This window comes from Heloderma suspectum, chromosome 13 (genome assembly GCF_057233095.1).
Source record: "Heloderma suspectum isolate Gila_16-S chromosome 13, 16-S_ref, whole genome shotgun sequence".
Lineage (NCBI taxonomy): Eukaryota > Metazoa > Chordata > Lepidosauria > Squamata > Helodermatidae > Heloderma > Heloderma suspectum.
Genome location: NC_139470.1, coordinates 6,544,925 through 6,559,060, shown reverse-complemented (window position 1 = coordinate 6,559,060; position 14,136 = coordinate 6,544,925). Strand labels below are relative to the sequence as shown.

Sequence of the window (14,136 nt, the reverse complement as noted above, 5' to 3'; positions counted from 1 at the left end):
TCAGTTGCGCAGCAGTTGGATTGCAGGGTCCTCGCAGAGGGAAAAGAGAAAGTAACCCCTAGATTTAAATAAAACTGCTAAATTAGAAAGATTTTAATATGACCTTTCCTCTCGTTTCTTCATCATTTTTAATCAACGTTTTACTGGAGTTATGTGCTGTACACCACTCGCGTTTACAGTACGAGTCGTTGCAAGAAGATACTGCTGAGATGAGTAGCATCACCACCATACGGCTCTGAGTTTGTACATATTCTCACTGCAATGGGATCATTTGATTTCTGCCATTGACATTTTATTTTTGTAGCGTAAGGAAATTCTATTCTGTCCTGTGGCAAAGGGCAGAGAAACGAGGCTTCACCGTCGCTACTGAGCATGCTCACGAAGACGTGAGCACGCACGGCCGCTGCGTAGTAGAAAAACAGAACATTGTGGCGATTTGCTGACGTTTCCCACGCGAACCCGGATAGAACGTGCGCGCCTGCGTAGCACGCCGTAACTTTTCTTTAACCTCCTCCTCATGGCTCCTTCTGAAAGGACCTCCTCTCTCCCGTCGTGCCCCGGGAAAACAAACTCTCGCGATAGAGAGACGCGCGACCTCGCCTCCTTGCGTAGGGACGCAGAGCGCCGCCATCTTGGGGAGCAGGATCACGTGACTCCCAACGGCCGTCTCCTCGACCTCCTTCTCCTTGCCCCTCCCAACGGAAAAAACCGGGCCTAGATCAGCTCTCGAGCCTGAGGCAGCAGCGATGGGGTTGGTCCAGCCAGTAATGAGTCGGCAGCGGGATGCGGCGAGGGGCCTCGCCGGCGCCGGGCGTGTTTTTCCCCCCCTCCCCATGTTTCCCCCTGTTTGTTTCCTCCCTCATTTCCTCCCTCCCCTTCGCATTCCTTTGAGGTAAAGGCAGGCCACGAAGGGACGTCGCGCCACGTGACCAAGCGAGGCGGCGAAGGATCGGCCGGCGACTCGACCACCTGACGCGAGACGAAGCGGAGGGAAGGCGCCGAGGAGGAGAAAGAGGAGGAGGCCGCCGCGCATGCGCTGTCGCGCGGCTGTGTAAGGAGCAAGAGGAGGGGGGAAAGCCGGGGGATGGTCACGTGGCCGTGGAGAGGCGGCGCGCGTCGCCCGGCACAAGGCGGCGGCGGCGCTGGCGGCAGCGCTGGCGGCAGCGAGCTAGCCAGCCGCTGAGGTCACGTGGCGCGCCGCCGCCAGCTCTTCCCTCGCGCGCCGCCTCCTCCCCCCGCGCGAGGGGAGGGAAGGCGGGCGGGCAAAGATGGCGGCGGCGATGAGTTAGAAAGCGGCAGACGGAGCGGCGGCTGAGGCGGCAGCACCAGCGACAGCGGGGGAGAGAGAGGGGGAGGGAGGGAAGAAGGGCGAGGAGCGCGGCGGAAGGCTCCCCGGCGTAGCGCCTGAAAGACGGCCAGAGTGAGTGCGCTCCCCCCGTGTTTTGTTTTTGTTTGGTTTGTTTTTGTTTTTGGCTTGGTTTTGTTTTTCCTCCTGCGCCCCCTCGTGAGGGGGGAACCGTATCGAGGCAGCCCCCGGGTCCGTCCTGGCGGCCCCCCGCCGCTCCTTCGCTGCCCGCGCTGGCTGCCCCGGCGTGGAGGAGGAGGTAGCGCGGCTGCCTCGCACACGCCTTCCCTCAGGTCATGGCCTTCGAGCCCCCCCAAGCCTGCACGAGCGATGACGAGGGCATTCTTCCCCTCTCCCGCTTCCCCGGCCCCCGCCAGCGCGCGTCTGGATACATCCTGCCTCGGTAGTAATTATTAATCACAACAACGACGTACATCGCACCTAAGTTCTCTATTTCGCTTGGTGCTTTTCTTTTCTCCAGTCCTCTGCGCTAGGTTGAGGCGAGGTATAACTGGCCCCGTACTGCAGAAGGGGTGGGGGGCACCTTTCAAGCTGCCCCAGTGAAGAGAGGCCAAGAAGGGCCTTTAGCCCATTCTCAGTTTTCTCTGAACACCCCTTCTCTCTCCCCCACTGCCAATCTTTAGGATTTCCAGTTGGCTTATCCACTGCTTATGGAAGGGGTTGAGATATTGCTTCTCTCCCCATCCCTCAAATTTCCTGTTAGGATACAGATTTCCCACTTACAGACCTCGCAGCATTTGTGGTTTATGTCAGAGCCCTACATTGTCTACTGCTGGAATATCCAGAAGGTGGAGGCTCAAAAACAGCCCCTGCCCCACAAAGCTTATTATCTAAATTACAACAGTGGTGGAGGCAATAAGGGGAGAGAGATAAAAGACGAAGGTTCTCAGTCATCACCTTTGCTGCAGAGCTTGGCACCTTAAATTTCTGGGCTCAGATTTATTTATTTATTTATTTATTTATTGCATTTATACCCCGCCTTTCTCCCTCTCGCAAGGAACTCAAGGCGGCTTACATTCTCCTCCTCCTCACCATTGTATCCTCACAACAACAACCCTGTGAGGTAGGTTGGGCTGAGAGTCTGTGACTGGCCCAAAGTCACCCAGTGAGCTTCCATGGCCAAGTGGGGACTAGAACCCGGATCTCCCGGCTCCCAGTCCGTCACTCTCACCACTACACTACACTGGCTGTCAGAATGGAGTGTTCTGCTCTGTACATACACTGAGACACGCACACACAGTGCCAAAGCCATGAGAGATCAGAGGAGACTTCATTGTAGTTTGCTAGTGGTTATACCATGCTTGTGGATGGAACTTCTTTAATGAGCTGGCAATAATGCTTGTTCTATATGTGAAATACCTTGCTAGCTTTAGCTGTTAGTCCTTTGTCAAAGGATGCCTGGAGTTGTCTCATTGGGTGGGTAAGCACTGAAGAGAATAGACTGCCTTTTACAGGGGGAGCTGCAGCTTGTTCCTCCTGGCTGACTAAGCAGAAATCTTTTTGTTCCTTAATGTTTCCAGCTTTCTTTCCTTATCTCTTTGGCAAGCAGGCTTAGGTCTCCTATGTAAAAGGTTTGTACAAAAGCTTTGTTTGGTCCTCATATGCTTTGTTAGTCTCTTGCTTGCTGCTTTTAAGGGGATTTTTATAGCTGATCAGTCGAGCAAGCATTGTGTGTGTAAAGCAATCATGCAGTCACTTCTAACCCAACCCGGAAGTTTATGTCTTGCACACGTGGGTTACATAGAAGGGTAAAATCTGATGACCCTTCTAGGAACTTTTTTGCTACATTCCAGTGTGCATCAGTGAAGCCTTTCAGGGATCTGTAGAATCGGCTGGGATTGGTTGGGAGATACAGTTGCTGAATTTGCAAATTGGACTTGGTCTGTTTAACTCCATCAACTTAATCAATTGGGTCTTTACACAGAAGTTGCTAGGGAATAATAGTTGTATGTTTTGTAGGCAGAGCTTTGTGTTGCTGTATCTGTACATAATGTTAAACAACCTACTTCAATCTCTCTTCTGAAAATTGGTTTAGTTATGTTTTATAAGCCAAAATATTGAAATAAGTGGTGCTTCTACAAAGCCATTGAATTCAACATAGTCCTGTTAAGCTTGATTAGTGTAATATTCATAGGGATTCTTAGATTTTATTTAATATGGAGTGTGGTTTATACTTAACCTGTACTTTGCTGTACTAGTAACAGCAATGCGAGTTACGTATCAAAACAGTCACTATTGTGCAAATTTTGATCAAATTCAACTTTGGTAAATCCTTAAATCCATAACCGCAATAGACGTTTTTCTCTCTAACACTTCTGGGTTAACTTTCAAGGAATAGTTTGCTTCTTGTGTCCTTCTGTGAAGAAGGAACTGGAGGCTGATTACATGTGCACATTTCCTTAGTTGTGTTCTGTTGTCAGTGGGGTTCTTTATCCAAAAGAGAGCTTCGGCTATTGGGCGGTATAGAAATGAAATAAATAAATAAAGGTTACAAGGCCTGGCGTAATGACTCGAATGCTTTTTTGCTAGATCCAGGTGTTAAGAACTGTTGCTGGTACAGCTAATGTAAAGTGGTCTTGTGGGTTGTAACAGTCAGAGATGTTGAATTCTCTTGGTACCTCTGAGAAAGTGTTGTCTTTCACTTGGTCTGTAGGTTAGCAAGCTAGAGCATTGAGTTGCATGTCTGCTGGGCTGTATACTGCTTTGAATGCCATTTTGGAAGAAAATATAGGTTAAAAGTACTTCAAATAATAAATAGAACCCATATGTTACTAAAGTGTATAATGCAATGGTTCTGCACACTTGCATACATGGAATATGGGTCCACCCATTTGCTAGAAGACTAATGCCTTCTGGATTGTTTGTGTAAGTGTTGGGTGTTCTGTTTTTGTTTTGTTTTTTACAACCTGTTGTAAGCCATTTTAAGAATAAGTCAAGTGAAAGACAGGGTTTAAATCCTCAAAATAAATCTTGCTTCAACTTTGTTTTCAAGTTTGCTGAATTCTTGGGCTGGCCTCCTAGGTTACGTGCACCTTGGGGAGCCAATTAAGTTCCTTAGAATCTTAGAATCATAGAATAGTAGGGTTGGAAAGGGCCTACAAGGCCATCAAGTCCAAACCGCTGCTCAATGCAGGAATCCAAGTCAGAGCATCCCTGACAGATGGCTATCCAGCCTTGTCTTGAACGCCTCCAGTGTGGGAGAGCCCACCACCTCCCCAGGTAATTGGTTCCATTGTCGTATTGCTCTAACGGTCAGGAAGTTTTTCCCGATGTTCAGCCGGAATCTGGCTTCCTATAACTTGAGCCCATTATTCCGTGTCCTGCACTCTGGGATGATCAAGAAGAGATCCTGACCTTCCTCTCTGTGACAACCTTTCAAGTCCTTGAAGAGCGCTATCATATCTCCCCTCAGTCTTCTCTTCTCAAGGCTAAACATGCCCAGTTCTTTCATTCTCTCTTCATAGGGCTTTGTTTCCAGTCCCCTGATCATCTTTGTGGCCCTCCTCTGAACCCTCTCCAGCTTGTCTGCATCCTTCTTCAAGTGTGGTGCCCAGAACTGGACACAGTACTCCAGATGAGGCCTAACCAGTGCTGAGTAGAGGGGAACTACTACTTCCCGGGATTTGGAAGCTATGCTTCTATGAATGCAGCCCAAAATAGCATTTGCCTTTTTTGCAGCCACATCACGTTGTTGGCTCATATTCAGCTTGTGATCGACAACAATTCCAAGATCCTTCTCACTTGTAGTGTTGTTGAGCCATGTATCCCCCATCTTGTAACTGTGCATTTGGTTTCTTTTTCCTAGGTGCAGAACTTGGCATTTATCCCTATTAAATGTCATTCTGTTTTCTGCCCAGTGCTCCAGTCTATCCAGATCACTTTGAATTTTGTTTCTGTCTTCCAAAGTATTAGCTATACTGCCCAATTTTGTGTCATCTACAAATTTGATCAGCATTCCCTGCACCTCCTCCTCCAAGTCATTAATAAAAATGTTGTAGAGCACTGGGCCTAGGACTGAGCCCTGCGGTACCCCACTCGTTACCTCTCCCCAGTTTGAGAAGGCCCCCGTCCTCCATGATTTCTCAAAGAGAATAGAGAGTGGTTCTGAGAGTTCTTCTGCCAGTTCCTTTATTACTCTAGGATGCAGTTCATCTGGCCCTGGAGATTTGAACTCATTCAAAGTAATTAGGTGTTCCTTGACCATATGCCTGTCGATCTCAAGCTGCAATCCTGCCCCTTCAGCCTGTACTTCGCCTTTGCCAGGGGGGTCATAGACCCTCTTTTGGGAGAAGACTGAGCCAAAGTAGGAATTGAGCACCTCTGCCTTTTCTTTGTCATCTGTTATTGTTTTGCCACCCTTATTTAATAGCTGAACAACCATTTCTTTCCTCTGCCTTTTACTATGCACGTAGCTGAAGAAAGCCTTTTTGTTGCTATTAGCATCCCTCACTAACCTCGGTTCGTTCTCAGCTTTAGCTTTCCTGACACCATCCCTGCAACTCTGTGCTACCTGCCTGTACTCTTCCTTTGTTACTTGGCCTTCTTTCCACTTCCTATATGTGCTCTTTTTTGTTTTCAGGTCATCCCTAAGCTTATTGTGAAGCCACATTGGCTTCTTCTGTTGTCTTCCACCTTTTCTTCTTGTTGGAATTGTTTGTAATTGTGCCTTGAGAATTTCCTTTTTTAAAAGCTCCCATCCATCTTGGACTCCTTTTCTTGTTAGCGTCGCTTGCCATGGGACCTTACTGATCATTGTTCTGAGTTTATGAAAATCAGCTTTCCTAAAATCCAGGGTACGCGTTTGACTACACTCGGCTTTTGCTTCCCTTAGAACCAAGAACTCAAGTACAACATGGTCGCTTTCCCCCAGAGTTCCTGTAACTGCTACTTTATCCACTAAGTCATCTCTGTTGGTTAGGATCAAGTCAAGGATAGCCGATCTTCTAGTTCCTTCCTCTGCTTTCTGTAGAGGAAGTTTGAAGTTTCCTTCAAAACTCAAAGGAGATTAATTTTAAATAACAGTAAATGTATTGCTTTTTGGTAGCTCACTCTGTGATACTGTCTTCTCATTACTGGAAACTAATAGGCCTAAGGGAGTTACCCACCTGCCTCATCACGTGGCTGCTGTGAAGAGACGAATCTCATGCAAACAGTTGCACTAAATGAAAATGAAACTGGGTCCCCAGTATCACTTAGCTACAGTGTTGAACGTGGTCAGCCTATAGCAACCATATAGTGTCTGGCTGGCAGCGATTGCCTGCAAGGCTAGGTAGATCTGCACATGCTGGATGGGCTTTACAGAGAAGTAGACCAGTATGCTAATGTCCATGTCAAAGAGCTAAAGCAGAAGTAAAATGAAATAAAATGATTGGGGATGAAACTAGAGAAATCTGCGGACATTTTAGTAACTGGCTAGGGATGTGTGGCCAGCCTAACCTTGAGGCATGGATGCCACCAGTGGCACTGGCAACATGAGTTTGACACTCCTGGCTATGAGCAAGAGGGCCTGTGCTAGCCTAGCTAGGGCACAGTCAGGCTGCCGCTCCTGCTCCTTCTGCTCAGACGACTAGTGGCAAAACCATCGCTTGCACGGGACTGAGTGTATGCGGTAGTGCGTATTGGGGTTCTCTATCATTCAAGATTTTAGGACACAAAAGAACAGGCTTGAGTTACAGGAAGGCAGATTTCAGCTGAACATCAGAAGCAACCTCCTAATGGTCAGAGCCATCAGACAATGGAATCAACTGCCTAGGGAGGTTGTAGGCTCTCCGTCACTGGAGGTACTCAAGCAGAGACTGGATAGCCATCTGTCAGGGATGCTTTAGACTGAGTTCCTGCACTGAGCACGGGGTTGGACTCGATGCCGAAATGGCCCCTTCTAGCTTTGATTCCATGATTCTGGAGTGGCATTGTCTAATTCTTGGCCTTTTGGTTTGCTTGCCAAAAAGGTTGCCCTTGCCTAAGCAGAAGCTACAGCTTTTCACATAATGGCTTAGAAAAGAAACTTATCAGAAGCACACAAACATTACAGATATCGGTTATGGGAGCTGTCAAGTAATCTTATAGCTGTACCTGACAATGCCACTTGTGGAAAGAAGCAACTAGGGCAAGTATTGCCTTCGGAGTTCTTCCAGTATAAGGAATTGCTACAATTTAAATGGCCTGATTGTAATTTGCTTTATTTCAGAGATGGTGGAACCAGGACAAGATCTGTTGCTTGCTGCTTTGAGTGAGAGTGGGATCAGCCCAAATGACCTGTTTGATATTGATTCGACAGATATGGGTCTTGCAACCACAACTCCAGGTGTTCAGCAGGTTGGAAGTTTATACACTTTTAAATTAATTACTGTGTCGTAACATTGAGTTGACTTTATTTTCCTTTCAGATATGTTGCTCCTACTGTTAGGTGATTGAGTAGAAAATGAAAAGCTGAATATTTTAATTGCTGCTTATTTAAAAAATGCTAAGTGTGACAGCTTGGCCCCTGAACCACATGGTCCCTGTAAGACTGGGACTAACTTTGATATGGCTGTGAACGTCCTCTCCTGCCATACATCAAACGTGTCCCACTTCCAAAGCAATAAGGTACAGTGGGGTTGAGGCTAGAGATAATTTTTCAGGCTGTGTGCTGCCCGTACGTTTAAAACATGATAGATTAACTTCATAGCAAATTAATCTCCTTGGCAACTTTCTCCTGTAAGAATGTAACACTTTGCATTGCTGCCTGTGCTACTATTTCTGTCAGTTACAAAATATAAGCATCTAGCACTGCAGTCCTATCCTCACTTATCTAAGAGTAAGACTGACTTCTGAGTAAATGTGTATAGAATCATACTATAACAATATCAAATCAGTGACTCAGTCTATCATATTTCGATTGATGGTGACAACCTGCAATCCAACAATCTGTATAGCACATATAAATGCATGTGTGCTATCATCCAGACGCCACATATAGCCACAGAGATAGCTGTCAATGTGAGTTTTTCATTGGCTTGAAGCATATTTAAGTGAAAGAGTATCTCAGCTGTTCTGTGCATATGTGCACATGGTATATTTAGGATACATCTAAGGTTAAAAGGCATAGCAAGCAAATTTGTGTTGTTTCCAAGATATATTGACATAACTTTTTGTCACTTTCTCTTTAGTCAGGACCACTTAGTGCATTAGAACTGGGCATGGAGAGTGAAGCATCAGTTCCTGTTAAAGCAGAACCACAGACTGTGTCTTCTCCAACTGTATTAAACATCAGGGTAAGCAAAGTATAAGTATTTGAGTTTGTCCTCTGTGGGGAACTTAAAAAAAATCTGAATACACACAGATTTTGTCTACATATGCCCTGTGTGTTGCAGGATGGCTTGAGTAGTCTAGTGTGCTATTCAGAAAGAATTTTATCTCCATGGGCAAGTGGCGAAATTACAAGACAGAATTCAGTGTTCACTGCCTTGCATGGCATGCTGATTCATATGTGTGGTATCTCTGAGGCCAGATATACTTTGGAGGGACAGTTTTACCTGAGATGATGATTTATCAAGCTTCTTAACTGCTTTTCCACTAAAAGTATCCCAAACTTCCTGCAGCATTAAAACAAGCTGTACAATGCAATAAAAAAAATGGAAGGCATGCAGTGTGTTTGTTCCATGAATGAAAAAGTTTGTGGCAACAGAGGGAAGTTGCACTCATGAAAGGATCCCTTCTGTAACCACAACTATCACTCCAGGAATGGCAGGTCCTTCTATTCACAGAATGTAAATACTGGATGTCACCCATTATTAAAAGACAGCTTGGGAGGGGCCGTAGCTCAGTGGTAGAGCACATGCTTTAAATGTAAAAGGTTTGGCGGAAAAACCCCTGCCTGAAATCCTGGAAAGCTGTTGGCAGTCAGTGCTGACAACACTGAGCTGAACGGACCAGTGGGCTGACTGGTATGTGGCAGTTTCCTATGTTCCTGAAGCTCAATAGAAACAAAGCAAGCATCCCGTAAATGGAGGTGATAAAAATTATGGGCATATGTGTAGGTGCTACGTCGTAGCAGATATCTCAACATTTTCTTGGCTGATGCATTCTTAGTAGAGTAGAGCTTCCCTTTTCCACAATTAAAAAAAAAAAAGTTCTTATATTTCTTGTTCACCAAAGGAAAAGTTTATTGAAGCAGGAGGATGATAGAGAAGTTTCTGAAGCCATTTAACTGGCGGTATAGAACTAACAAAGCACCTAATGCTAACAAATTACTATTGTATACTAATACTGGGTTTGTGATATTCATCTTAAAAGTAAGTGTTCTTTCTGTTTATATAGCAACCGCCATCAACTACAACTTTTGTGTTGAATCAAATAAACCAGCTCCCTACTCTGGGGACTACCATAGTAATGACAAAAACAACTCCTGTCACCACTACCAGGCAGACTATCACTGTAGCAAAAATTATACAAACCAGCACCACTACCCGGCCATCGGCGACAGTGCCAGTGGCACGGAACACCCTGACTACCACAACCTCCAAGGACCAGATCCAGCTGAAAGATCTTCTCAAAAACAACAGTCTTAATGAACTGATGAAGTTGAAGCCGCCCCCTAACATTGCTCAGCCTGTTGCTACAGCCGCAAGTAAGTGACGTAGGAGGCCGACTGGATTGTGTGTGGTGGGGATGTCCTTCAGGGTGTGTACAGAGCAACCTAGTATGCTCATTATATGCTGCATGTTCATGTGTCTTTATGTTACACATTGGATGTGCAAGCCTTGTGACCACACAAAGGACATGATCTTAATTATTCTTTGATTTAAAAACATCTTCAAATGAGAATGGCATAGAAATATGAACTTGACAGGTCAGTTTCATTAATTAATTCTTCTAACTGATGTGAGGTGACTCTTGTAGCATGTAAAGTTGTAGGGGGATTGCTGGCATGACGTTTCATTGCCATGAAACCCAAATCTGAGTCTCTTTTTCCAAATGGATACTTTATCCAGAACATCCTTCCTTTGCATGATTTTCTTTAAATGAAAACTGGAATAAAAAACATAGCTAACCTGGATAAAGATAAATTTGGGGGAGATTTTTATCGATGAATGGGCTTTTCTCAGGTGTTAACAGCAAAGTGAGTTTGTTTGTTAAAAAGCATCTACAGCATTATCTGTTTTTAATAGTTCCTGTGAAATTTGTGTAGCATTTAAGCCTTGTACAGTGACCCACCAACGCTTGGTGAAACTTGTTTTTTGGAAGTACATTGAGGCCAGCATGCTATGAGAGGGCCTCAAATTGGAAATCCCAACAGCCACATCCTGGAATTATAATTAAAATTGAGTACCATCACCAGTAATATGGTGTACATCACCATATTATGAACCTGGGTAGAGAAGGAGGGAGACTGCTAGATCTTGTGTTCATCTAAAGAATTTTAATAATGAAACCCAAAATTGTTGACTTTTTTTCAGAAATAATTGTAGTGTCTCCAAAGGTGGTAAACACCACCAAACCAGGTAAGGTCACTTGCACTGCTAAAACTGCAAGTAGGCTTCCTCCCCTTAACTCACACGTGACCAATTTAAGGTGATCTGTATGTAACTCTGGTGAAGGGTGACTTCTGCAGTTATAAGCTTGGTCTGATGTCTAGCAACCTGTTTCCTGGAATTATGATGGAACATGTCGAGCATACTGACATTCATTTGTTTAGGATTGGTTAAAAACTCACATGCCTTGGAGTCTTGTTGTATGTACAGCGTAGCTTTCAACCACCCCAATGCAAAAAAGATTTGGTTATACCCTGGGAATTTTTGTTTGTTAAGTTTTAACTTGGAATGTTTTCTTTGCAGCCGATCTAAGCAATGGTGCTGTAAAAAAGGAGGCATCTACTAAAGAAGTAGCAACAATATGGAGAAATGATCAAAAAATGATGAGCTTTTCTCCTACAGTGGTAGGTGCAACTTCTTAGGCAATGGGATTTATATTGTTATATTTATATTGTTGTGTAACTGAATGCTGCTCCCAAAAATCTGAATTCCCCGAAAGGCAAACTTAGGGGTATATGAAGAACTGCCTGCTCCTGAATTGAACCTCTCCACTCGTTAAGAGTGCATAAACTGTGGAATTTGCTACCACAAGATGTAGTGATGGCCATCGACTTGGATGACTTCAAAGGGGGATTAGACAAAATGATGGAGGATAAGGTTATTAATGGCTGCTAGTCCTGATGGCTATATATTACCTCCAGCATCAGAGGCAGTATCTCAGTACAAATTAGTGGGGAACATGAGCAGGAGAGTGCTGTTCTGCTTGTCTCCTGATTGTGGGCTTCCTTTTGGTATCTGGCTTGCCACTGTGGAAACAGACTGCTGGACTAGATGGGCTTTTGGTCTGATTCAGCACAGCTCTTACGTTCTTAGAACTACTGAGGCTTTTCTCCCCGCATTCAGAAATGAGATGGTTGGTCACTGGAGTCAAGGCTTTTCTGTTGTGGCACCCAGACTTTGGAACTCCCTCCCCAGCTATATTCACCAGGTACCTACACTGCTAAAGTTTAGGCGCTAGCTAGAAACACTTGTTTCCCCAGGCCTTTGGTGGCTTTTGGTCCATATTTGAAAAATTGTCTATTTAAGCCCTGGGTTTTTTCCATCACTTTTGCTGCAGTGCTGACTTGATGCTTTGTTCTTAATGTTTTGTTTTTCATATATCGGAATTGTTTGTTGTAAATTACTTTGGAGACTCTGTTTGGATCTAAAGGTGGAATAGCAATTTATTAATAATAGCTGGTGTGTTCTCTAACTGGAGTGTCAAGTAGTTTTACATCAGTGAATGAGCTCTCATGATACCACAGTACACTTTTTGCATTGCCTTGAATAGAATTTTTCAATGTATCAGTTTCAAGTTTATTAGTGGTCCGTAGACTTTCAAATTCCAAAAACAAGTATTTGATTCCATACAATGAGGGGGGAAGGAAACTCAGAAATACATGAAAGCCCACTACAAATACATTTTTAATTAGAGAAAATTAGAACAACTAGTGCCCCTTAACAATTCTGCAGAATTCTATTTATGAATCTTTGTAGGTAGGAATAGAATTGTGTACCTGTTACAAGAGAGGCCATATACCACTCTAAAGCCTTTTTGAGATGGCAGCAATCAAAGGACAAATCTGGGATAAAAATGTAACTAATATAACTGCGTTTTCTGATGCACACATAATACTTTGAAAACGGAACACTAGTCTATGGTGTCCCGTGCTCCATCTGTTTGGTCAGTCTAAAGCTTTGCCGCTTCTATTTTATGCAATATAATCTTTGCTGCAGAAAGTGCCAGTAGCAAAAGAAGAAGAAGAACCCGAAGAAGAAGATGAAGAAGAAATGGGTCATGCAGAAACATATGCAGAATACATGCCTATAAAATGTATGTTTAATATATTCTACAGCAGTTTCAAATTATGTAATCAGGTTTAAATTGTGGAATCTGTAAAGCCAGAATAACCTTTTCCTTGATAATAGATAATGGTTGTGGGGTGTTTGTCCCTCTTATTCAAAGTGTGTGTCTCAAGCACAAATCTCTAGATATTTGTTAGCCCTAGTGTTTTGTGTGTGTGCGCGCGTTAGAATGATGTAATTAAAAAAAAGAAAAAGCTGGCCAGCATCCAAAGTTACAAATTGGAGGTCCACTCACACAACAGGACTTCTCACCAACCCCACTTCAGGATTTCCTGAGGCTTCAAGAGCCACAGGAAGGCCTGGGAATGGGCCCAGGAGACTCCATGAGGAGCATTGGCAGAATTCAGGGGGGCTGGCTTGAGTTCTGCCATCCCTTCTAAAGCTTACACACGTGGCTGTACAGAAGTGATGAGTCATGCTGAGAGGTAACTAACTCTAGTCCGTGTCCTTAACTAGGAAACGCCCTGGCCCTTTTATTAGTTCCTGCTGCTCTTGTAGACTGTCTTGTATTTAGAGTTGTCATTAGCTTTCGAAGTAACCTGTGATAGGATATTGCCTAGACCGTTTCTGAGAATAATCTGCCTACCTCCTTCACACAGTAAAAATTGGTCTGCGTCATCCTGATCCCGTGGTAGAAACCAGCTCTCTCTCCAGTGTTACCCCTCCTGAAGTTTGGTATAAGTCTTCAATTCCTGAGGAGAGTATTGATCATGGCTGGCTGTCAGCATTGCAGCTTGAAGCAATCACATATGCAGCCCAGGTATGTTGCAGTTCAGTGTTTACTCAAAAGCGTAGGGTGTGTTACCATGCATCCTTGTTCACACATCCCTTTGTACACATGCAATGGTGAACACAGGACTAAATGGACCTTTACTAGAGGTCTGGTGTGCACACAGCAGGTGTATGCACTGTACTTCAACTAAGTGGGGAATAGCTACTTCTAAAGCAGGGAAATTGGCTGAAGTGATAATTGAAGTCCAATAGTGCAGAGGTTATTTTTTACAGACTTTGTTCTTAACCTATGTGTGTGCACATGTTATGAGAGAGTAAAATTGCTTGGTTAGTATACTACCCACCCAGTAAGTGAATTAGTATACTAGTTCTAATAGGCCTAAGCATAAAGATAAATTTTGGAGACCGGGGAAGTTAGCATTTGCCAAGTAAGGAGTGGAAGGTGGCACTATGGAAATGGAGACGGATTGGGACGCTTGTGATAATGGCAGACTCTGGGGGTGGAAATGGATAGATCTGGAGGGGGAAAGGAGAAGAAATATAGCATAAGCCATTATACTTATCTGGCCTCAGGGTAAGGGGAACTCGCAGGACTTAACTTCCTGGTTAGTCACAAATATT

The 14,136-nt window shown here is 44.4% G+C and overlaps 1 protein-coding gene across 5 annotated transcripts in view; it reads left to right on the top strand.

Moving 5' to 3' along the window:
* The first annotated feature begins 634 nt into the window (after positions 1 to 634).
* SBNO1 (strawberry notch homolog 1) overlaps positions 635 to 14,136 on the top strand; it is a 39,915-nt gene continuing 26,413 nt past the window's right edge. Inside the window, exons 1-8 of one of the 5 annotated variants that reach the window (XM_084819309.1) lie at positions 963 to 1,051; positions 7,554 to 7,681; positions 8,515 to 8,619; positions 9,665 to 9,974; positions 10,804 to 10,848; positions 11,182 to 11,282; positions 12,655 to 12,751; positions 13,383 to 13,543. In XM_084819309.1, the coding sequence (XP_084675435.1) occupies positions 7,556 to 7,681; positions 8,515 to 8,619; positions 9,665 to 9,974; positions 10,804 to 10,848; positions 11,182 to 11,282; positions 12,655 to 12,751; positions 13,383 to 13,543 (945 nt within the window). In that variant the 5' untranslated portion in view covers positions 963 to 1,051; positions 7,554 to 7,555. Of the gene's footprint in view, positions 1,052 to 1,237; positions 1,421 to 7,553; positions 7,682 to 8,514; positions 8,620 to 9,664; positions 9,975 to 10,803; positions 10,849 to 11,181; positions 11,283 to 11,781; positions 11,867 to 12,654; positions 12,752 to 13,382; positions 13,544 to 14,136 lie in introns of those variants that run through there. The other 4 variants (XM_084819308.1, XM_084819311.1, XM_084819310.1 and 1 more) reach the window with 4 other exon arrangements.